At 35.2% G+C, this 24,434-nt stretch overlaps 1 protein-coding gene across 5 annotated transcripts; it reads left to right on the top strand.

Annotated features, from left to right (window-relative positions):
• The first annotated feature begins 1,104 nt into the window (after nt 1–1,104).
• LOC117325096 (stromal membrane-associated protein 1-like) lies at nt 1,105–22,863 on the top strand. Of its 5 annotated transcripts, none has more exons than XM_033881032.1 (13): nt 1,105–1,287; nt 3,275–3,408; nt 3,709–3,794; nt 4,030–4,123; nt 5,397–5,411; nt 9,534–9,602; nt 10,281–10,413; nt 11,306–11,430; nt 11,585–11,744; nt 12,306–12,371; nt 14,331–14,452; nt 14,833–14,985; nt 17,516–22,863. In XM_033881032.1, the coding sequence occupies exons 1-13, from the start codon at nt 1,170–1,172 to the stop codon at nt 17,648–17,650; spliced, it is 1,410 nt and encodes a 469-aa protein (XP_033736923.1). In that variant the 5' UTR covers nt 1,105–1,169; the 3' UTR covers nt 17,651–22,863. The 5 variants fall into 5 exon arrangements, with proteins under 5 accessions (XP_033736923.1, XP_033736924.1, XP_033736926.1 ...); XM_033881033.1 differs by having other exon boundaries at nt 14,836–14,985; XM_033881035.1 differs by lacking the exon at nt 12,306–12,371.
• Nucleotides 22,864–24,434: the final 1,571 nt, after the last annotated feature.

The raw sequence follows: 24,434 nt of genomic DNA on the forward strand, positions 1-24,434 counted from the left end.
AAACAATGAGCTAACTTATTGTTTGGTATGTTAAGAAGATAAAATTATATATATATATATTTTTTATAAATCTCTCGTTAGAGCTCAGATTGATTACGCATGTGCATATGGCGCGGGAAGGATGTCATAATTAAATATTTTTGTCTAGGCAAAAATATTTCTGCCTAGGCAATATTCGATTTTTGCCTAGGCAAAATTATAAAATAATTTTGTTTCGATTATTGCCTAGGCAAAAATCGAATTTTGCCTAGGCAGAAATATTTTTGCTATATTATGACATCCTTCCCGCACCACAAGTGCAGCATGAATAATGGTATCCTAATTAACAAATACAAATATATTGATTTAACTGAAAATGTTCAAAGAAGAGCGACACGATGCCTACCTGTTTAAAAAATTTAACATATGAAGAAAGATTAAAAAGAACTTGAAATTACCTACCTTAATTGTCATACATGTGTGTGTGGGGAGACATGATCGAGGTATGCAGTGCCAGAGGAATATATTTAAAAAAACTTTTTCCACAACGAGCAACTTCACTACCAAGAAAAAAAAATCACTATGAGGGCAGCACGCATTTGGAAGAGTTTACCAGAAACGGTTATATCAGCCTTAAACACGAACAGCTTCAAAAACAGATTCGATAAATTATTGGAAAACAAAGATCTTTTTATCTCAGAGCCGGTGTATTAATATGAAATGTTTAAATTATAATTTACGCAACTAAACACTAAAATTATGTTAATGTGACTTACTATATATTATATGATATATCACTTATATTGTATGTTTTCGAGTCAAATCTTAATGTAGAGGATTAATATATCCTGATCTGGAAAATAAACTGAACTTAACTTAAAACAAAATTATGGTGTGCTTCCTTCAGGTACGACAGGAAGTAAGAAAATTTAATTTATCCATCCACAAAAATATAGTTCATATTGGTAATTTGATATTACATCTCCGGTATTCAGGACACGTGTGAAACAGATGTAGATCAACGACATCTTATCAATTTTAAAGTTTTGGATGTGAATTTAGGGACGAATTAAACTGAAATTAATCCGGTGTGTTCGTGGCCGCAATTAATCCGCGTCATGAGTTATCTACCTTGAACAAGTACGTTCATCCGGTTGTCATTTCGGAGGAGTGACCAAGGAAAGTTAGAAATGTCATCTAGAGCTGAAAAAGAAAGAGTTAAGGCTCATCAAGAAAAGTTTCAGGCTGTTCTTTCGGGTCTTCTTAAAGATGAAGATAATAAATATTGTGTAGACTGTGATGCGAAAGGTGAGTTCATACTAGCCTTACGACGAAATACGGTAACAAATGTCCGTGTTTATGTTTCACAGGTAACCACCCCAGACCGCTGTCAAACTAGTGTCTTTGTCAGAATTACTATTTTTAAATAGTGACGAATACAATTGTTTTGTTGAATGATCACGTTCATGATTAGGTGGAAATGTCTACAATTCTTGATTTTGGTAGTTAAAAGACTAAACTGTCGGTTTTATTTACTTGTCATCGAAATTCACGCAGGTCATTCTTTGTCGGAGTAGGCCCAAGTTCAGTAGCGCCAGTGAAATGCAAACCGTCCATTCTGATGATGTAGATTCAATAGATCTGATGGATGTAGTATAATGAGTTTTGTCCTTTGATCAGACAAATGAAAAGTTCTTTACAATAACATGTAACGTTATATTATATGAATACTGTCTATTTTACATTACTGTACATATATGTACATAAACATTATAAAAATATTTATCTTGTCAGATCTGCAGATTGGTTCGAAAGCCAATTTCTTTGTTTACAGCTGTTATTTTTTCAGTTATTATGCTTTCATGAGTAATAGTTGAGTGTGAGCCTATTTATATATACATATTGTAATATACAGGTGCGTAGCCAGACTTATCGTAAGGGGTTTGGTTTGGTTTGTTTTTGTTTAACGTCCTATTAACAGCCAGGGTCATTTAAGGACATGCCAAGTTTTGGAGGTGGAGGAAAGCCAGAGTACCCGGGGAAAAACCACCGGCCTATGGTCAGTACCTGGCAACTGCCCCACGTAGGTTTCAAACTCGCAACCCAGTGGTGGAGGGCTAGTGATAAAGTGTCGTAAGGGGAGAACGAGGGTCTCTCCAGGGTTTTTTCTATTTCTGGATGCAGAAAGGTGACAGCAATTCTGAGGGATATAATTGAGAAATTTAATAACATAGTTTACGAAACATTTTAAAGCATATTCACAAACATTGTGAAAGTCACTAAATGGTCAATAAACGGCAGATACAGATTTCTCTTCCAAAACCAAGAAGTGGTTGTTGCTGGCACATTTGCTAGATACGCCTGTCTCGCGCAGCTCCTCTCGGAATGGAGGGAAGTATGTCTTCCTTTCCTGCCAAATTGACAGTTTTATTATATATAGCATCCCATGCATTGTCATCTACACGTTCGTTTAAGGTTTTGATAAATGTATGACACCCTTTTGATGCTACCAGGTCAACCGATTTCACTGGTAAGACGACGGACAAAGGATTTTTAGTGCTGAGGACGTGTTCTGCTGTTACCAGTGAAACTATGAAATCAAATTGTGTGATTCAGTATGGTAGTGAAGAGGAATGATATGATATTATTGAAAGAATAAATTCTTGAAAATGATTAAACGAAAACAAAAAATTCTTGAAAATGATTAAACGAAAACAAAAATGTTATCTTTACTAAATGATGTGGAAGCCCATTCGTACTTGTGTACGCCTGGCTATGCTAGCTCCTGATGTAGTCTGTCCCTTAGGGGCTTAGTTTCCTCTGGCCCTGACACCATGTCTAATGTAGGGCCAGAGCACACTGCCATATGAAAACATGGAATTCTCCAACACCGTTTGGTGTAGCTAAGATTTTGATGCAAGTAAATTAAAATCAGTGTGACATAACACCTACCTTACATTTATTTATAAAGGAGATATATATTTACCCCGAAACACCTATTTAGTCCCCATATCGATGATCTGTTTCATCCTAATAGACCCTTGCATTTGACACTTGATTTTGGATTTGTATGCATCATGTATATTGTTGACATCGATCAGTTGACAGGCTAGGTGACTGTCAATGATCAGGTATATAGGTAGAATTCAGAGTTCCCTGCTAGCTGTTTCAAATCCCAGTTGAAACCATATATTATAAATTTTACAGATCTATTGTAATTGCACACAGCAGATGTATAAATTACAAAATATTTCAAATTTATTTACATTTCTCTTTGTTTTTTTTTTCTCTTTAGGACCACGATGGGCATCTTGGAATCTTGGAATATTTCTATGTATCCGTTGTGCAGGAATACACAGAAATTTGGGAGTTCACATATCCAAAGTAAAGTCAGTGAATTTGGATGCATGGACTACAGAACAAGTAGCTGTAAGTTGAACTTGATATAGAGTGAATCAATTTACATATACATTTCATCGGTAACTGACAAACATTCCTGATAAATGAAATAATAAGAGATAGATACAAAATTACAGAAACATCTGTATGATGTACATGCACATGTTGGTTTGAGAAACATCTATGCAAACCAACACTATTTGAAATGACAGGAGCACTGGTTCTATCATTTCATATAGGCAACTGAATATTGGAATAAAACAAGTTATTATTATTTAATAATAGGCTTTTTTGTTGAATAGTGGTTTTAATCTCATGTTACTTTTGCAGATGATGATGGAGATGGGAAACAGTAGAGCTCGAGCAGTGTATGAAGCTAATGTTCCAGATGGATTTAGGCGACCACAGACAGATTCGTATCCTTCACCAATCAATTACAATATAATTACAGATATACAATGTATTGTAATTGATCATATATATATATATATTGCCAACTTTCTGATGTCATGTACATTAACTGCAGTATCAAAATTAGATATGGTTTAAATTCAATTTCATTTTTTATTTAGGAGATTAATATTGATATTGTGATATGAGTGTGTATGATACCCTGTTTATGATATTTGTTTTCTCCTTAATGGTTGTTAGACGATCACTAGAATCCTTTATACGGGCCAAGTATGAGCAGAAGAAGTATATTGCTAGAGAGTGGGTTCCACCAAAGCCGTCTATACCCAAGGAGGTAAGCATCTGTTATTCTGCTGGAGCACACAATTATGGTGTCTCGACAGTCAGTTATTAACTGTGTAGATAAATATGTGATGTCATTGCTGCTGCAGCTGTTTCTTTTTTCTTATCATGCATTTTTGTGTTGATTTGATCTGAACACTTTTGTTGAAATGAATGAGCTTTTAGAACACATAGTTTCCTTATATTTTTGTTCATATAGTACCACATATTTGGTAACCTCATTATTAGTCAGTAGCATATCGGCAGGAGTTACAGCAAAGTTGCTACAGGTAGCCAAAATTTTCAGTTCTAATTCCAGTTATATATTGTTATAACTTATAATTTTATCAATTCACTGTCAAAGAATCATTTAATATGTCAGTTTTTAAGCAGAGCTTTGATTGGTGTCACACTGTCTATTGTGACATTTGTAAATATTTGGTTTGTTTATATAATCCTGATTGAAGTATCCTCATAACATTAATTACATTAGTACTTCATACAAGTAACCCTGACATCAATCACCGAATCTGGTTGAAAGTCAGGGGTGTGAATTCAAGGTCAGGGTCATAGTTACAGAACTTTTATTTGATGATGAAAAATTTGATTGTCAAAGGTCAGATATTCAAGGTCAAATCACAGCTACAAAAATCTGTAAATAATGAAGGGGAAGTTGTAAATTTTGTTTGCAGGTTCCCAACAAAATTTTCAACCACATTTCATGAGACTTCATGCAAGTTTTCCAGACATCAATGTTTAAAAGGCAGTGGAATGCATTTGTCATGGTCATGATTAATTCTATGTAAGGGTTAGCAACTCACGACTACAGAATCTGTACATAATGAGGTGAAGATTTTCAACCAAGTTTCCTGAAAATCACCATATATAGTGAAACTAGAGTCTGCAATGCTTATTTTCACTATTACATATAGTATATACAAGTAAAACTTCCATCAGGATTGCATGAGATTTTGTAGGTGTACATAGATTCAAATGATGTTGACAGGAGAATAATCTGTTGTCTGGTACTTTTTGTTATCTGAAAATATCTCAGAAAATGAAATGGAAATAAATACCAGTATGTTCAATTTGAGCAACTTTCTGTATTTCCTGCTGTAAATATACATGCTTTAACTGTAATAAATAACCAACAACTTCATGATGTGTATAATATATATTAAATTATTAATGTATATAAATTAATCAAAATTAGCCAGCATTGATTTGGTGACTGGCGTGATCTATATTGATAGTTTGAATTTACTAATAATAGCTTTTCCCAACAGCTGAAAAATGATTCGGTAAGCGGCATGGTAACGGGTAGATTTAGTCCAGAATCTGTTTTGTCCTGCTATTTAGATGTGTGGCTTGAGGAAATGCAAATCGTCTTTATCACTGATTTATAGACTTTTTCAGTTGTTCACACATATCCTGTATATCATAAATAACACAAACATTTTTCTACACTTTGTATTTGTGAATAGTCACTAATTGAAACTGAATCTAGCACATCCCTAGTGTCTGTTCAGTACGGATTAGCTATAGAACTATATAGGGCGTGCGGAACTTATACATATACATGTTATATAAATAAGTTCAACTGAATGTTACACGAATAGTTTCAGTTTGCCATATTTCTTAAAGATTGAAAGTGACAGTAGAAATTTGCCTAGACTCAATTTAATCATTGGCTACCATACTTGATGCATCCATGCATTGAAGACTTCCCAGGTAATAATCGTTTGCTTATGCAAGACAACTCACTCACATGGAATCAGTTACTATCTTTTAATTGGACTTGTTATTGATAATTTCACACTAAGAATGAGATTGGGTTTTCATCTGTCTAAGCTTGCGAATTTCGGGATTTGCTATTTTTTTGGTGCGTAAATTACACTGGTATAGACATTTTTCAGCAATTTAAAGGTGATTTTTAGGGTGCATATATTACATTGGTGCATATACATTACACAGATTTTATAGTATGTAAAACATGTTTACCAAGTAATTCTAATAATCCATTGAAATTTATCAGTTCCCAATTCCATCTGCTAGCTTTGCTGGTCTGTAGAGCATATCATTATACTCTTCCACATATAACTTCAAAATTCTTCACACAGATACCTCTTGGTATTATTGTGTTTTTAACATCATATACTGCAGTTATGGCCCCCTTTTTTGGGGTGCAGGCCTACAAGGAGAATCTCATTGAAAAGTGGGGGTTCATGTCTTACTATGTACAAAGTTGTCACCCATTGTTCATGGTGTGTCATATCTTTGGCCTATATCTTTATATTGTGTCACCTTTATATAAACTATTTTAGGTGAGTAGCATTTGGGATGTTTGAGTCGCAGTGCCACACACTGAAATGCATTTCATTTCTAAATATACATAATTTTGACATTTTGTTGATTTTTGCTATTTGGCTAGAATTAGGAATCTATAGGTTGCTTTTAATACTCAGCTACAGTATCATACATTTATGTTGAATTGATACTTACAGTACTTAATAATTGCTTCAGAAAGTACTCACAACACCAGCAAATGTCAGCTATCATCATTGTTGTTTCGTTATTCATATCAAACTAAAACGTCTATTGTTTGATAGTGAGGCTTACACCTTATAACTGACTGGCACTGTAAAAAAAACTAACATGGCATTACTAATTATAAATTTAAAACACTAAGTTGAAACTAATAACAAAAAGTCTAAAACCATTTGACATTTGAATATGTTTATAATTTCCCCGAGTAATGTAATGGTGACGGTTACTTTTGTTTTATCATTAGTATAATATTGCTTTTAATTAGTGCTTTATGTGAATGTGTATTTAACAATTTAAATTATCTAACGCAAATCAGCTTTAGTTATTACAGGCTGTTTGATGATTAAAAATTAAGTTCTGAGTTTTTTTTCAACAGGTAAAATTACACTTTCAGTAAAATGATTTTTTTTTTATGAAAAAAATGATATTTGTGGTTTTGTTATAACTATAAGCATGTTTTATATATCCTTCATGTAAATATATCTTGACACAATTATCAATGCAATAGTTAAGTATGATAGACAATATAGGAATGATTTGGTGCTGGTGTAGTAGCATAATGACAGATATCATTGCAATGGAATTGTGATGTCTTGAATGATTGATTTTATGTGGTGTTGGACATATAGTTGCTTTTGGCAAAGGTGTTGGGTCCATAAGATGAGTGAGAGTCAGACATTTGATTACAGTATTGTATATACAGTATTTTGGGATTAACATTAAAATTCTAGCTAAACTCTATCTGAAATGGCCTTGTAGTGCACTGAGATATGCCACTTCACAGATATCCCTTTTTAGGTCATCTGACCCGAAGGGTCAGGATGACCTATAGTCATCATGCTTCGTCCGTCGTCGTGCGCCGTCTGCCGTGCGCCGTCCGCCGTGCGTAAACTTTTCACATTTTAAACTTCTTCTCAAGTTCCACCAGTGGGATTGAGTTGAAACTTGCCTGAAATGATGCTGGGATGGTCCTGACCAAGTGTTGTTAATTTTCGGGTCGGTCCGAAATCCAAGATGGCCGCAATTGCCGCCATTTTGAAAACACATTTGAAACTTCTTCTCAAGTTCCACTGGTGAGATTGAGCTGAAACTTGCCTGAAATGATCCTGGGATGGTCCTGAGGAAGTGTTGTTATTTTTCAGGTCGGTCAGAAATCCAAGATGGCCGCCATGGCAACCATCTTGAAAAACACATTTTAAACTTCTTCTCCAGTTCCACTGGTGTGATTGAGCTGGAAATTGGTGAGGATGTTAAGGAAGGAGAGCCAATAAAGTGTTGTTATTTTTCGGCTTCGTAAAAACTTTGACATGGCAGCCACGGCAGCCATTTTGTAACATGATTGCGCAATCATTGTTCTTCTGAACAACACCTATTTCAAACTTCTTCTCAAATTCCATCAGTGGGATTCAGCTTTAACTAACCAGAAATGATCCTGAGATGGTCTTGACCAAGTGTTGTTATTTTTCAAGTCGGTCAGAAATCCAAGATGGCCGCCATGGCAACCATTTTGAAAAACACATTTTAAACTTCTTCTCCAGTTCCACTGGTGCGATTGAGCTGAAAATTGGTGAGGATGTTAAGGAAGGAGAGCCAATAAAGTGTTGTTATTTTTTCGGCCTCGTAAAAACTTTGACATTGCAGCCACGGCAGCCATTTTGTAAAATGATTGCGCAATCATGGTTCTTCTAAACAACACCTATATCAAACTTCTTCTCAAATTCCACCAGTGGGATTGAGCTCTTACTTACCAGAAATGATTTTGTGATGGTCCTGACCAAGTGTTGTTATTTTTCAAGTCGGTCAGAAATCCAAGATGGCCGCCATGGCAACCATCTTGAAAAACACGTTTTAAACTTCTTCTCCAGTTCCACTGGTGCGATTGAGCTGGAAATTGGTGAGGATGTTAAGGAAGGAGCGGCAACAAAGTGTGGTTATTTTTTGGCTTCGTAAAAGCTTCGACATGGTAGCCACAGCGGCCATTTTGTAACATGATTGCGCAATCATGGTTTTTCCTGAACAACACCTATTTCAAACTTCTTCTCAAATTCCATCAGTGGGATTCAGCTGTAACTTACCAGAAATGATCCTGAGATGGTTCTGGCCAAGTGTTGTTATTTATTGGATCGGTCAGAAATCCAAGATGGCCACCATGGCCAACAGTGCCACTATATACTTGCTACAGAGAATACATACTACAATAATAGAAGGTTTTTAATTTAGAGTCAGATGACCGTTAAGGCCCCTGGGCCTCTTGTTATGATATATTTTGTAAGTTTGTGACTGTATAGTACAGTCTCTGTCTTGTCCATTGTCACATAATATATATAGATATAAGGAATTTCTGATTATCTGTTTACATGGCATTTTTCCACAAAAAAGTATTGAAGATCACTATTTCTGCTGTGCATTAAAACAAAAGAGTTCATGTTTGTAGATATTATGTACATAATGCACCTGCTGCATATCTATTGAATATTGCGTTTTATGTTCTCAAAGCGGCCTCAGTGGCCGAGTGGTTAAGGTGACACTTTATCACTATCCCTCCACCTATGGGTCGCGAGTTCAAAACCCATGTGGGGCATTCATTTGCCTGGTACTGACTGTAAGCCAGTGGATTTTTTCCAGGTACTCCAGCTATCCTCCACCTCCAAATCCTGGCACGCCCTTAAATGACTCTGACTGTTAATTATATAATAGGACATTAAAAAATGAACCAAACCAAAATTCTGTACTCAAACTAGAGCTCAGTAAAAATACCAGCTATTGACCCATTTCTGTACTCACTGGGTGTTATCAGTGTCAGTATTGTGTAGTCAGTGAGAAATTGTTGACATATACATGTATATTGTTGATGTATACTTTCCTTGTGATTATAGCTGGAGCTGGAAGATAAGGCTGACAAAAGGAAAGCCAGAGCCAAAAGTTCCGGAATTCAGCTGAATACGGTAAGATATGACAATGAATTTCAAGAGTTGGTAGTTGCATCATATAATTCAGATGAATGTTTTTATTAGTCAACCTATGAAATGAAGTTATTGATATTTTGCTTTCATAGAAATGCCATTTGTAAATTATATGTTTTGAATATTAACGACACTTACTGTTAAATTGTACCTGAGTTACTCAAAAAGACATCAACTTTGTATATATTAGTGTTACAAAAGGGTTTGTCCTGTATATACTTGGAGTTTACTTTCTGTTTATGTGAGATTTACATTTTTAAGTACATGTGTACAACTGTAGCCTTTTCAAATACTTGTAAATAATAACATGACCTTATACATTGTACCATACTTGTGTTCTAGCTGAAATTGTTTTAACAGGAAAGGAATATTATTGTCATTTTGATGCTTGGTTCCCTTAAGCTTGTAGTAGTTGTTTGATTGCTTTACTAAACAGCATGCAGGTGGCCCAGCACATACTTTCCAGAGCAATCAGTATCTTGTTTAAGGACAAAACCAGGACAACCATGATCATTACTTCCTGAGAAACACGACCTGCCAATGTGAAAAAAGTGGCCAATGTTGTTAAATAATGACACATGTTGATCTTTGTTGTGTATATATACACCTGTATACCAGTATATACTTGTGTTAACAGGTCCCTAAAACTTGTGTTAACAGGTCCCTAAACCAAGCACTAAGGTGGCCTCTGGTAATGCTGCTAAGCCAAACAGTGAGGAAACATCTCCTCCTCCTAAAAAAGTTGAGAGTAAAGCACAACCTACCAAGAGTGCACAAGATCTCCTCGGATTAGGTAAGTAACTAATGTCAGATCAGAACTTGATACAGTGAAACTTCTCTAAACGGATCATGCATGATACGTGAATATTTGGTCAGTTTAGAGAGGGTTCAGTTTGGAGAGGTGATTTATTTTGACCAGTCAGGATCCTGGAATACTTTTGATCAAATGATATTTTTGTAGTCTTTGAAGCAGTGATATTATTATGGTAGTAAAGGAAGCCATGAAATGCAGAGCCTATGAAATTAAACTAATTAAATGAGTTCTGATACTGATTTCAAATGTTTGCCATGCATTTCACTTATCGTTTTACAATGCTGACATTGGCACAGCGCTGCGTCTGGCCTGACACTGCACCTCTGCTTATGGGGCACAATAAAGGGTATTTATTTCATTGCAAGCTAGAATGGTTTTACAAATAAAAATAAGAAAAACACATTTTAAATAGTAACCAGTTCCTGCCAATGGTATTCAGGACATTGATGTTACATTTTAAGTTGATGCCCAATCTATCATTAACTTCCTTGTCTTGTGTGTATTTGCCGGCTGCAAAAATAATGTGTATGATGCCTCATGTAAATTAGATGTGAAACTCCGGCTTTCTAGCTCAGTTTGATTTCTTGATGGTAAACAAACGGTATTACTTTGAGGACACAAAATGGGTTCGGCATTCAGAATTCATAAGGATTGGTATTGGGAAGTTTTTTATTGCTATTTATAGAAGAATCAGCTCTGTACATTGCCATTTCGATCAGAATCAAGTGCTTGGTTTTGAGAAGGAAATCTAAAATCAGAAAGCAGAGCTCTGAGAATATTTTTTGGCATTTGGCATGATGTCATTATAGAGCCCCAGTTGTATTAAGATTGTTGTACATAGTAAAATGATTCTCTAATCTTGTTCTAACAGATATGTCCCCAAATAAACAGCCAAACAATCAGAATGCAGACCTTCTTGGAGATTTGAATGATTTCATGAGTGCACCTAGTCAGCAACCAGCATCTGCCACACCCTCTAGTCAGCCTCCACAACAGGTAAATCAATCTTGTTGTTCCTCCACTCGTATGTAAAGAGTTATGCACCCATTTTGTCTGCATCAGATACATTTTTTTAGAGTTTATGAAAATCAAGTTTTTTTTGCTGTTAACTACATTTTAATGTATTTAAATGTATTTACATGTACGACAGAATGGAAATGCAGAACCCAATTTATTTGAGGACTCCAGCAGCTCAGCTGATAAGGTTCCAGAGAAGTCCACCAAGGATTCTATCATGGCCTTGTTTGGGCCGACTGGAATGCCTCAGCAGCAGCAGCAACAACCACAACCACAACAGTTTGGTGTACCAGGTGAGGTTTGGGTCTAAACTGGCCATGAGGATTGAGTAATAACTTTTTGATATAAGTTTCCTTGATGAGAATCAAATACATAAGACATTATTGGAAAGTTTTCTGCTTGATTTGTTATATCTAATATCAAGCTTGTTCCCAATTCTTGGCATTAGTGTTGTTTTCCAGCAAAATACCATTTTGGATTCAATTGTTTTATTGTAAGAACATTACCATACAATGTGTTTGAGGAAATAGTATCAGCTTTGATGTTGATCTGAGAAAGAGAATGGCAATTCATTAAAAACTGATCAAAATGACATCAATATCAATGCAATACAAGTGAATTTAATGTTTAAACACACTAAAATAAGTTTATTTTTATCTAAGTATATTAATCTGCTATGACCTTGTGTGTAACTATAGGTAGGGGTTTCTGGTTGGCTGCAGTTGTGTAGTGATATTGCATCATAGGTGTAGTGGCATTTTTTCAAATAGGTGTAAAGAGTTTCTCTATACCTTAATTGCCAGCTGTAGAAGTTTAATCTGTCTCACACAGCATTTGATACGATCTGATTTCAGCTGGTGGTACCTCCTACTTTTATGTACCCCAAACCGAGGTTGGCATTCCCAACCAGTATGAAGCAGGTACCCCCTTTGACCTACAGTTAGCTGTCTTTTCTTATAAGCATGTCATTTTATTTTTCCTCATTTAAATTATCCTGGAAATTGCAATGCTATAACTCTTGATTTTAGCATTATGTATAGGTTTTAATTCAAAGAGAAGGATTTTGGTCTGTCTCGCTCAATATATTACTGTTTGAATTGAATATCAGATCTGAAACTGAATATCAGTACACAAAGAGAGCAGTGTGTTTTACAATAATGTTTCAGGGCATGTATTCTGTTAATGATAATTATATATATAATGCTGTGAAATGTTGGCAATGGGAATTTCATGGAACTTTCCGTTGCTCTCTGTGCTTATATTTGTGCTTTTGACATGAAATTGAATCTGTTCTGTTCTCAAACTGTTCTTCATTCTGTAGCTTGGTTGGTCATTTAATTAAATCAATATCTTTATCAAAAGAATACATTCCTATTATCTGTACAGAGAACTAAATATTTAAAAAAAAAAACAACAAAAAAACTGAAACAAGTACTGTATATCCCATCACTAACATAACGAATGCTTTCCTACAAAGTAAACAAGTTATGCAGTTTGTGTAATTTTCAGTATGATCATTATGGTCTTGTTTAGTTATACCCGTAGACTTTATTCTATTGGCACCAGTTTCAACAGACTGAAGTTATTTTTATCTTTTTACCTTCAATATATATAATCAGTTATACCATGATGCCCAAATTTGCTTTGACATGTACTTGAAAATATACAAATTCCCTTATTTCATTCACTCAGCAACATGGAGCTTGCTTATTATCAATGTGTTGCACTTTTATGTCATTTCTATTGTAGTACATGTTGGCATCTGTAGTATTATGTCGGTGAATTTAAGGGCTTAGCATGCATTTCTGGTGTATGTATTTACTGTATATGTAATGAACAGGTAAATAAAAAGTGCCTCTTTCTTAACATGGCATTTCTAGAAAGGGTAAAATAAGTATTTTGGCCAAGTTCGAAATTGAACTAATTGAGCTAAATTGTTTACACAGGGATGTTATACTACACAATAGTAGGGGTTTATTTTATACATAAATAAATGCTTATCCATGTGTTTTAGTATGAATTGTGTCTTTACTGTGTTTTGTCTGTCTGGAGTATTTCTCTGTCAATGTTATGTATATATAGGTACATCATAGAGAGAGAAGTACTAAAATGGGGTACTATACTTGGCTTTGACATTCAGATACCAAATTCAGCATAATACAGGTTTCTAAAACATATTGGTCCATGTGTAATATCAGACATTGTATGTAGTTGCATCTTATTCTTGGTAACATAAGATGCAGATCTATGGGAGTTTGATTGAAAGCACTAGAATTTAGCAGAATAAAGGTTTGGATTACCAAGGAACTCTTTATTTGATGAGAGTCAGTCCAAAACACCTGGAAAGTTTGAATTTTCAGGGGAAAACCAACATACAGTAGGCTCACGTGTGATAAAATTGCAATCAATAAAAAAAAATTGTTTTCCGTTTTATTTTCTGTAAGTGAACATGTAGACATTTCTGTATGTTACCAGCATGTTGGTTGCAGATATTCATTATTAAGTTGAGATTTCCTTTTATCACAGAAGCTAGCAAGTCCTTATTAAATGTAAATGTATAGATAATGTAGTGATATTTGTGTTCAGGACTCGTACATTCCATGTGGGACTTGCCCATTATTTGAGATTGACTGTATCTCTCACTATTAAACATTTTGGGCTTTCTTAATTTCTTATGTAAAGGGCATTTTGAATTGTATAGGCTAATAGGTCTAATGTTGTAGATAAAATAGATATTATGTACTTTAAATGTTTGACTGGACCTTGACAATACAAACTGTACAAATAGAAAATGTAAGCAAAACTAAAGAATGTCACAGAATTGTGATAGGTTTGATATGTTTTATTAGATTTGAACAGAAATATTGTTGTCTGCCTAGGTGGTATGTACATGCCCCAGAATGCCAACCCTGGAATGTATGGGATGCCAGGGGCAGTACCAGCCCAGACAACAGGCATGATGTATCAGCAACCTCCTCAAGGAATGATGGCCATGCCCCAGGTATGTTGGCACAAAGCCGTATATTGTGTATATCTCATTGTGTGTAAAGACAAAGTCGGACATCTTGTATGTCAAGCACTTCATTAACTTCATAGAAACAATAATTACTGAGATCTCAGGGTTTTTCTGGTATGAATGAATGTATTGTAGGATCAGGTTTTTGGTGCTCACACAAGAGTATGGTGTATGACTGTCTGGAAATGTTGAGTTCCAGCTTCTGTAATGATGTTTCATTGAAATCGGGTCACTCAGGCCAATTTAACATTACACTATAGCTAGGTCATGAAATGTGTTGCATCAGAAATAGCATAAATATCATAAATAACTGGTTTTTCCCTTGTATATGGCAATATCCCATGTCCTTTGGTTTTTAACATCAGCAGCAACAGCAGCAGCAGCAGCCTAATATGTACGCAGGAATGATGGGCATGCCTCAGCAGGGTAACATGGGGATGGCAGCCATGCCCCAGGGCAATATGGCTATGTATGGCCAACAACCACAACAGATGCAGCAGCAGATGCAGTATCAGCAGGTAGCCATCCAAACATTTTCCTCCTCTGTATCGTTACTCTAAAGCCTTACTTTAAATGTGATGTAGGTATTTCTACCAACATAATTTACTCAGTTTACTGTGAGGGCATTGCAATGATGTTAAATTGTACTAAATTCTAGACAATATATTCAGAGGGGATTGAATGCTGTACTCAGAAACATACAGATTGCTAAACAATTTCTGGTGAGGGTATTTAAACTTCCCTGATATGTAATTTCAAATTTTGTAAATGATGCTCATCAGTCCTCTCCAGATTGCAAAGACAACACCTTCTTTGGAATTCTATATAGAGACACAATAGAAAAACCTCTGCATGAGGAAGAGTACAAATTTTAACTTCATTATAACAAGTGATAGTGAGAAATGCTGTACCCAGCACCTGCTTAGCATCACGACCCAAAAATTTAGGTCCCCGAGATAAAGTCTCAAGAAACCTGTTCGAATTGCCTTTTGTGTGGTGTGCATGGTCCGTCATGCGTCGTAAGTCCATAAGCAATTTACATTTCTACTTCTTCTCCTAAACCCCTAGACCAATTTCAGTGAATTTTAGCAGAAACTTCCTATAGCCAAAAGGTAAACCAAAATTATAAATTATATATTCCCCACACCCCAGGCGCCATAGGGGTGGGGCAAAAAGGGGCCATATTGACTGAAATTTCAAAAATGTTCTTATCAAGACCCAGATAAGGTAGAATCAAATACTTTTCATAGGTGGAAGGGTCTAAAGGTGCTTTACCAAAATCATGAATTCCATAACCCTGGTGTCTCACATTTGACCCTGGGGAGGGGTAAACTTTGTTGTATATATAGGGAAATCACATTTTTATTTAACGTTATTTGTTTCATTCCTTGTGGAAGTAATACAAACTTGGTTAGAATTATTGATATGGGATGGCAGTTTGATGGCATACACATGTTGACCCTGACTGACACCCAGGGACAGATGGACAGGACCAAAACAGTCAAATTCACTGAAATAGTTCGGAACTCGGGTGCTCTCTTATTAGCTCACAGGTTACGAGTAACCGAGAGTTAATGCTGTCACCCCGGCGTCGGCGTCCCACCCCAAAAAAGTTTTTGGGATCAGTTTTTGGAAAGCTGCTAAGTCCAAAAGTATACACCTCACACCTTTCTAATATGGTTTATACATTCATTAGAGGTCTAGGAGTAATGTTATGGCAAAATCATGCAGAAAAAATTTGTGATTTTTTCGCATTTTACCATTTTGTGAACTTAACTTTTTTAGCACAAAAATCCACAATAAAATTTTTAGCCCAAAAATCCACAATAAAGTTTTGGGGTAATTCCAAAATTTTGCTCTCACACCCTTCTGATTTGGTTTATGCATTTATTAGATGTCCAGGAGTGATGTTATATCAAAATCATGCAAAAAAAAAAAAATTGTGATATTTTTTGGCATTTTATATAATTACCATTTAGTGGACTTATTTTTTTTGGCACAAAAACCCTCTTTAAAAATTTTTGGGGTAAGTTTTGGAAAGCTTGTAAGTCCACACCCTTCTTATTTGGTTTATACATCCATTAGAGGTTTAGGAGCGATATTATGTGACGTACAATTTCAAAATGACATGCTTATACATACATAAAAAATGAATGCATAGTGTGATTGTTGCCGCCGGTGAGCTTTCGCAATCCTGGATTGCCCTTGTTAAAGATTTTAAGGCCAGATTTTGAAATCTTTATGATGCAACCTTCTCTCTTCTTTAGTATGTACACTCATAATAAGCCTAGTTTTGACATAATGACAAATATTGAAATTAATTCTGACTTGTTAAAGTTTTGATATTTTTGGACTTTATTTTTTTTCACCTTTTAAAGTTTTTTGGGTAAGTTTCTTTTAATTCCATAAGTATAAATCCCACACCTGTCCCGTTTGGTTTGGCATATACAGTCATTAGAGGCCAAAGATGGATACAAAATTAAATGTTGAATAATATGGTATACATTTTTTGAATTAATGAAATCTTTTAAATATGCATCCTTCACACTTCCTGTTCAAAACATACATATATTTACATTCCTTTTTACACCAAAACTGATCTTGGCTCTTTTTGGGTTACTTTTTGGTATGACTCCATCCCCACATACACCTTTTTTGCTATCTTATATATAAATTAGCGTCCTATTATTAAAGAGTATTTTGAAACAAATGTGTAAATAATTTGCCATAGCTGTTTCCAGTGAGTTTTGATGCTGTAAATATCACAAGCTTTCCACATATATAATGGTAAAATGTCAATTACCAGAGCAATTTATAAAATTGTCAGTCCATTATTAATTCTGGTATATGAACTTACTAATCAATGTTTATTTTTAGTTAAAGCATTACCCTAATTTATTTCTTAGTTAAAGCATTATTTCATTGGTATACATGTATTGTAATATGGTTCAAAATGTCTGTGATGTAATTTAATACTATTAAAATAATAACCAAAGTGTTATTCCTTTGTGAACATCCCTTTATATACATTATTGTTGATATTTCCAGATGCAGCAGCAGATGTCAGCCATGCGAGTGGGAAGTGGAAACATGATGGGGCCACCAATGTCGAGTACAGGGGGGTTAAACTGGGGGGCCCAGAACAGTAGCGGACATACCCTATCTACCAACCTATGGCAATGATGGTTGCTGTTTTAGATGATTTACTCTGTTTGTTGTCATATGTATGGAATTCCGGTGGAATATCTGTCACATTTGCTGACAGATGTAGGCCAACAGGATGGAGGGAGTCAAAATTGCGTTAACCATATTTATCTGGGGGGAGAAAGTCACTGTGGCAAGGAAGAGCGGGACAAGGAAAGAACATTCCAGTAGCAGATTGTGTATTAATCACTCAATGTTAATAGGAGTATGCCAGCTAATTTTTAAGGTTATATCTGTTTAGCTATAGTTCATGCAGGGAAGTAATTCTGTGACATAGTGGGATGTAAATTAGAACTACCACAGGGTGTTTTTGTAATACATTCAGATGATATTAGAGACATCTTTTTCACATGTTAAGTATTACAATATTACCTCTGTCATCATTGTCTCTGTGTACCTTTTATTGTATCCGTTTAGAAAGTCGATATGTATATGCAATTAAGAGTAAATGCAGGCTTGCTCAAGGTTTTTGTTCGTATAAGCTATATCCTGGGTACATCATCAGTATTCCACCCCAGACGATATTGATGTGTATGGATGTTGCTGCAAGCACATGTGTTGTCGATGTAGTGCTTTATCTTCTGTCTCTATCATTCTTACAATATTTTTGTAAGTGTGACAAAATTTTAAATGACCAATTCTTATAAAATGTTAAAATTACCACGTCAACACATTGCTTCCATTCCATTTGCTACATAGTCATTTGGATGAGGAATCGTTGTACAAATCAAACTAGAACAACGGTTATATTGAAATACTCGAAACATAATGTAGCACAGTATAGCAGTTTCTCCTGCAGGACAGGTGGTTGTAGTGTGATACAACTGATCTACTGTTACATCCAAGTCATAGCTTGTTATTCCCAAATAAAAAACTGTGATCTATTTTTAATTTTATTACATGTCAAAATTTTGTCTTAAAGAAATCATGAATATTTTTGTCATGCATATTTGGAAAAGTGCCATCTTTATTTTTTCTCTTCTTTCTAAAATGATGAAGTGTATGTTCCTTACTGCCATTGAACGCTATCTGTGGACAATGAAAGTGTATCACAATTGGGATCAGTAGTAATTGAACATTACCCAGTACAAATAAACAGTGGCTTTAGGGAATAAAATGTTTCTTCGTTAGACAGTTTGCTAATAAAGTAAGCAGGGCTTCAGGCCTTTCCACCACACAGACTCCTGCACATGTGACGGGCTGTACAGAGGTACTCCACGTAGGGAGAAATCAAGTTTGCAGTATCTGCTCAAGTGAAATCAGTATGATTAGTGCAAAAAAAATCAATTGGTTGATTGATTACTAAGAAGCTTCTAATTTGAAACAAGTTTGGTCAAGATGATGAATATTCCTGACTACCACATTGTTTTGGCTTGAATAATTCAAGTACCCGGGTACTCATGTGTGACAAATTTTGTAAACAACACCTAGTGGACTGCTATAATGCTTAATGAACTACAATCTTAAATCAAACTTTTGTTAAATGACGACAAAGATCGTGGATTCAGTCACAACAGTACAACGGGATAGTGACAGTTCTGTCTGTAATCATTGTTCCACAGAATATTCTAGATTTCTCTTTCTGTTGCTATTTTGATCAATGTTGATATGTGTGAATACAAATTCCTTTATATCTTTCACCTTTTCATCTTTGATTTGAACTCCATCTACTTGAAGTACAGGCAATCAACGTCACTGTAACAAAAGTGGGATGCAGCTTTCTGATTGCATCAGTACATGTACATTCAATACAATCAACACTTGTCAAGGTGGTGATGTACTTTTGTCTACAGATAGAGTTCAACAGCAGTAAATGTTGTTCATTACATTAACATAATACGTCAACATCTAATGGAAGCCAAGGAAATATATTTCTTTGCTTTCTAAACTGACCAGGATATGAAACTGTTTCTAGTGTCTAGGCAGACAAACTGTTTCTAGTGTCTAGGCAGACAAACTGTTTCTAGTGTCTAGGCAGACAAACTGTTTCTAGTGTCTAAGCAGACATGAAAATGACGCACAATCAATAAGCTGGAAAATAAAAGGAGTTACGATATGTTTATTATTCATCTTCACATGAACACTGACATGTTACACATAGTGACACTTGCTTGTTAGCAGATCTATTTGGACATGAATGTATACAGTATAACTCTTATTCTTCCAAATATGATTTCATTTTTTGTAACATAATCATTTTCGCCTTTTGGTTTGAAAATATCTGTGTGTTTCTTTATTGGGTCTGTACTAGTTGTACTTGGACCAGTTAGTTCCAAATAGGTACAGTGCCGTAGAATGGAATGCAATGATTGAATCTCAACAAGGGTTCCCAAGATGGCAACTGTCTCTGCAAAATATATGCTTCAAACATAAACACAAGATTGATTTATGTTTTAACAATGTAAGGGATATAGAATCAGTATATTCTGAATTATTCTATCAATGAAAATTTCCTGTCTCATTTTTAACAAAAATGCATTTGCAAGACAAATGAAAGTGTTCCAATTTAGAAAATGAGCCATATGAACCAGTTTGCTTCTGCTGGTACACCACATTCTATTATAAGCACAGTAGATTTGTTACAGTACAGCTGGTATGAACCCGATAAAGGAAAGCATGGTATATGTCCTGGTACATTTATATAATTCAACATCACTGTGTGACGGGTTGGGACATCAAATTTTATACCATATAATGTTGGCTGAATTCAGCAAGAGAAACATTTTGGAATGTTTGCAAATGGAAAATTAAATAAATGTTTACGAATGTTCTTAATCAGTTCCTGGCTGAATAAACCCAATTTGTTTTTTTTTAAACTCTATTTAAAGTATTACTTGTTTTGTTTGTTGACATTTCGTGTTTTCTGGTGATTTTTACTTAAATTTACAATGTGTTTATTAGGTCAGTCTACACATGTACATTGTACATATCTTAAGCTACCTGGTATCGAGATTGAAGTGGGGCATGGCTCGGGCATGGCTCCATTTTAGGTAGTTCCGTGATCCTGATTCAAAGGATTTATATCTGGCCTCTGTATTTTTCATTAACGAAATTAATGTTTTCCAGTGGTTCATTTTATTCAGTTTCATAGGAAGTCTCCCTATTAGAAATAACTTAAAAGCACCTTGTCGTGTAGCAGAATTGATCTACAATTGAATTTGATATTATAATATCCTGTCAAAATCTATCAGTAAGCACCAATTATTGAGTTTTCCCTGTGTGCAAATTATCAGAACAATTGAGGAATTTCCTACTCTGTGTTCATCATAATATGTGTAGTGTAGGAATCATCAGGTTAGGAATCATCAGTGGATAGGTTGATGTCTGTAATGTGTATCACTTAATGATGTTATATTTTTCACTCATAGGGAGGGGGGTCTGTGGAGGGCTATCATCATCATAGGCTGTTTATTCTCCATCATCATCATGAGTTTGAAAATACATAGTACATGTATTTATTAACGTTGTAATGGATTTTTATATTATTATAGATTTGCCAAATATGCTTTAAATTTACTAAATCTCTTCACAATCAGTTGTGAGTTAAAACAGTGTCACTCGATTATAATTTATAATGGGACATGAATACATGTAGCAAGTTAATAGGGGATTTATGTTACGATTATGAATATAAACTACAACGATTTTAAGTCTAAATCATGTTTCTGGTTCTTTTTTTATATATTAATTTTGTCTTTGGTTTCATACTCTAATTTCCACATGTCATTAATTTTCTTGACATTCATTCAATTTATCAGCTATTATTTTATTAGTTCACTTGTCCCAAATGGTCAAATGAGCTCATGCCATGATGCAATATCATGTTCTGTCGTCCGTCCAATGCCAACTTTTCATTTGAAAGATTATTAGTCCAGAAGAACAAATTTTAACTTTTATTTGGCATGGATTTTCTCCAGGGTCTATCGGATAAAGTGTTGTACAGTATCTATTAATTATTTATTTTGTAACAATGCAAATCAAGTTATATCAACTTATATTTAGGCCCATATAGAAGTGTGGAAGTGTGTTGCTGAGTATAAGAGAAAGATGTGTCCACATGAGGGTAGAGGGTAAATTTTGGCCAAAATTTCTACGGAACAGTTGTAGAAATAAAGAATTTGTTTTTTCCGGGGTGGAGACGATGGGATCCAATAGGGAAATGGTACTCTTATCATTCAGTATAGTTGAAAGAATTTTAGTCAAATTAAAATTGGGCGGGGGGTTAAAATAAAAGATATGATCCTAATAAAATTTGAACCAATTGATTGTAGATTGCAATGGCTTTGTTTTTATAATTCATAAAAAAATGTTACCTGTAAGTAACCTACCATTATGATGTGGTCTGAACAAAACTCTGTTCATTTTAGTCACCATAGATAGAAGATTTACCCCTCCATTTTATTTATATTCATGGATGAATGAAGAATATACAAAATAAAATTACGTTTTATGTGGGGAGGACAGAGTGACTCTAGTGGATGTGCATTATGATGTGTTGGTTTTATATTTTATAATTGGGAATCATGAGGTTAACATTGTGAACAAGTGTGTCTGTTTTAAAAGATCACAGTATAGTATTAGTAATGTCATTGAATTTTAACTTTCAAATTATCTACATACAAGTATTATTTTAAGATACAAGTCAGGTTGCTGTTGGCACCCTAACGGAAAACTTTCACTTACATGTCATAGTAATGAAGTCAATATTTCATAGTTTAAATAATTTCCATATCCAATTTTAGATGCAAATTTATAAAGTCAAAATATGGTATTGGACTTTGGTTGAAATCCCAGCATTAGTTTGGAGCAATACTTATGGTAGGTTTCATTTCCTTGTATTTAACCTTCATGTCAGTAATATAATGGTGTAAGTGCTTCAGTTTGTAATTATCTAAATCATTAAACTCATTATGCTTACAATAATTTGTTTAAAATCATTTTGAAAAGTAACTGATAATAAGAGTTTGTGCAATTTCCTTTTAAAATGGTTCCTGGTTTTATATCTAGTACCAGTATGTGTTGTTGATATATTTATTTAAAAGTCAATGTTATCTACACCGATTTGTAAATAATGAAACACTGTAAACAACTGAATTGTCAGTGTGTTTTCACTGTATATATCATTTTAGCAATGTAATGAAAAAAAACTGACATTGTAATTCATGTATAAAAAAATAAACAAAAAAAAAGTCTTTGTTTCTTTACTTCCTCAAACAGTGGGTTATGGCGTGGAGTAATTTTACTACCTCAGACAGTGGGGTACGGTGTGGAGTAATTTTACTACCTCAGTGGGTTATGGTGTGGAGTAATTTTACTACCCCAGACAGTGGGGTGTGGTGTGGAGTAATTTTACTACCTCAGACAGTGGGGTATGGTGTGGAGTAATTTTACTACCCCAGACAGTGGGGTGTGGTGTGGAGTAATTTTACTACCTCAGACTGGGTTACGGTGTGGAGTAATTTTACTACCCCAGACAGTGGGGTATGGTGTGGAGTAATTTTACTACCTCAGACAGTGGGTTATGGTGTGGAGTAATTTTACTACCTCAGACAGTGGGTTATGGTGTGGAGTAATTTTACTACCTCTGACAGTGGGTTATGATGTGGAGTAATTTTACTACCTCAGACAGTGGGGTATGGTGTGGGGTAATTTTACTACCTCAGACAGTGGGTTATGGTGTGGAGTAATTTTACTACCTCAGACAGTGGGTTACGGTGTGGAGTAATTTTACTACCTCAGACTGGGTTACGGTGTGGAGTAATTTTACTACCTCAGACAGTGGGTTACGGTGTGGAGTAATTTTACTTCCTCAGACAGTGGGGTATGGTGTGGAGTAATTTTACTACCCCAGACAGTGGGTATGGTGTGGAGTAATTTTACTACCTCAGACTGGGGTATGGTGTGGAGTAATTTTACTACCTCAGACAGTGGGTCATGGTGTGGAGTAATTTTACTACCCCAGACAGTGGGTTACGGTGTGGAGTAATTTTACTACCTCAAACAGTGGGTTATGGTGTTGAGTAATTTTACTACCTCAGACAGTGTGGTATGGTGTGGAGTAATTTTACTATCTCAGACAGTGGGTTATGATGTAGAGTAATTTTACTACCCCAGACAGTGGGGTGTGGTGTGGAGTAATTTTACTACATCAGACAGTGGGTTACGGTGTGGAGTAATTTTACTACCTCAGACAGTGGGTTATGGTGTGGAGTAATTTTACTACCTCAGACAGTTGGTTATGGTGTGGAGTAATTTTACTACCTCAGAGAGTGGGTTATGGTGTGGAGTAATTTTACTACCTCAGACAGTGGGGTATGGTGTGGAGTAATTTTACTACCTCAGACAGTGGGTTATTGTGTGGAGTAATTTTACTACCTCAGACAGTGGGTTATTGTGTGGAGTAATTTTACTTCCTCAGAATGGAGTACGGTGTGGAGTAATTTTACTACCCCAGACAGTGGGTTACGGTGTGGAGTAATTTTACTACCTCAAACAGTGGGTTATGGTGTGGAGTAATTTTACTACCTCAGACAGTGGGTTATGGTGTGGAGTAATTTTACTACCTCAGACAGTGGGGTATGGTGTGGAGTAATTTTACTACCTCAGACAGTGGGGTATGGTGTGGAGTAATTTTACTACCTCAGACAGTGGGTTATGGTGTGGAGTAATTTTACTACCTCAGACAGTGGGTTATGGTGTGGAGTAATTTTACTACCTCAGACAGTGGGGTATGGTGTGGAGTAATTTTACTACCTCAGACAGT

Source organism: Pecten maximus, chromosome 4, assembly GCF_902652985.1.
Source record: "Pecten maximus chromosome 4, xPecMax1.1, whole genome shotgun sequence".
NCBI classification, from domain to species: domain Eukaryota; kingdom Metazoa; phylum Mollusca; class Bivalvia; order Pectinida; family Pectinidae; genus Pecten; species Pecten maximus.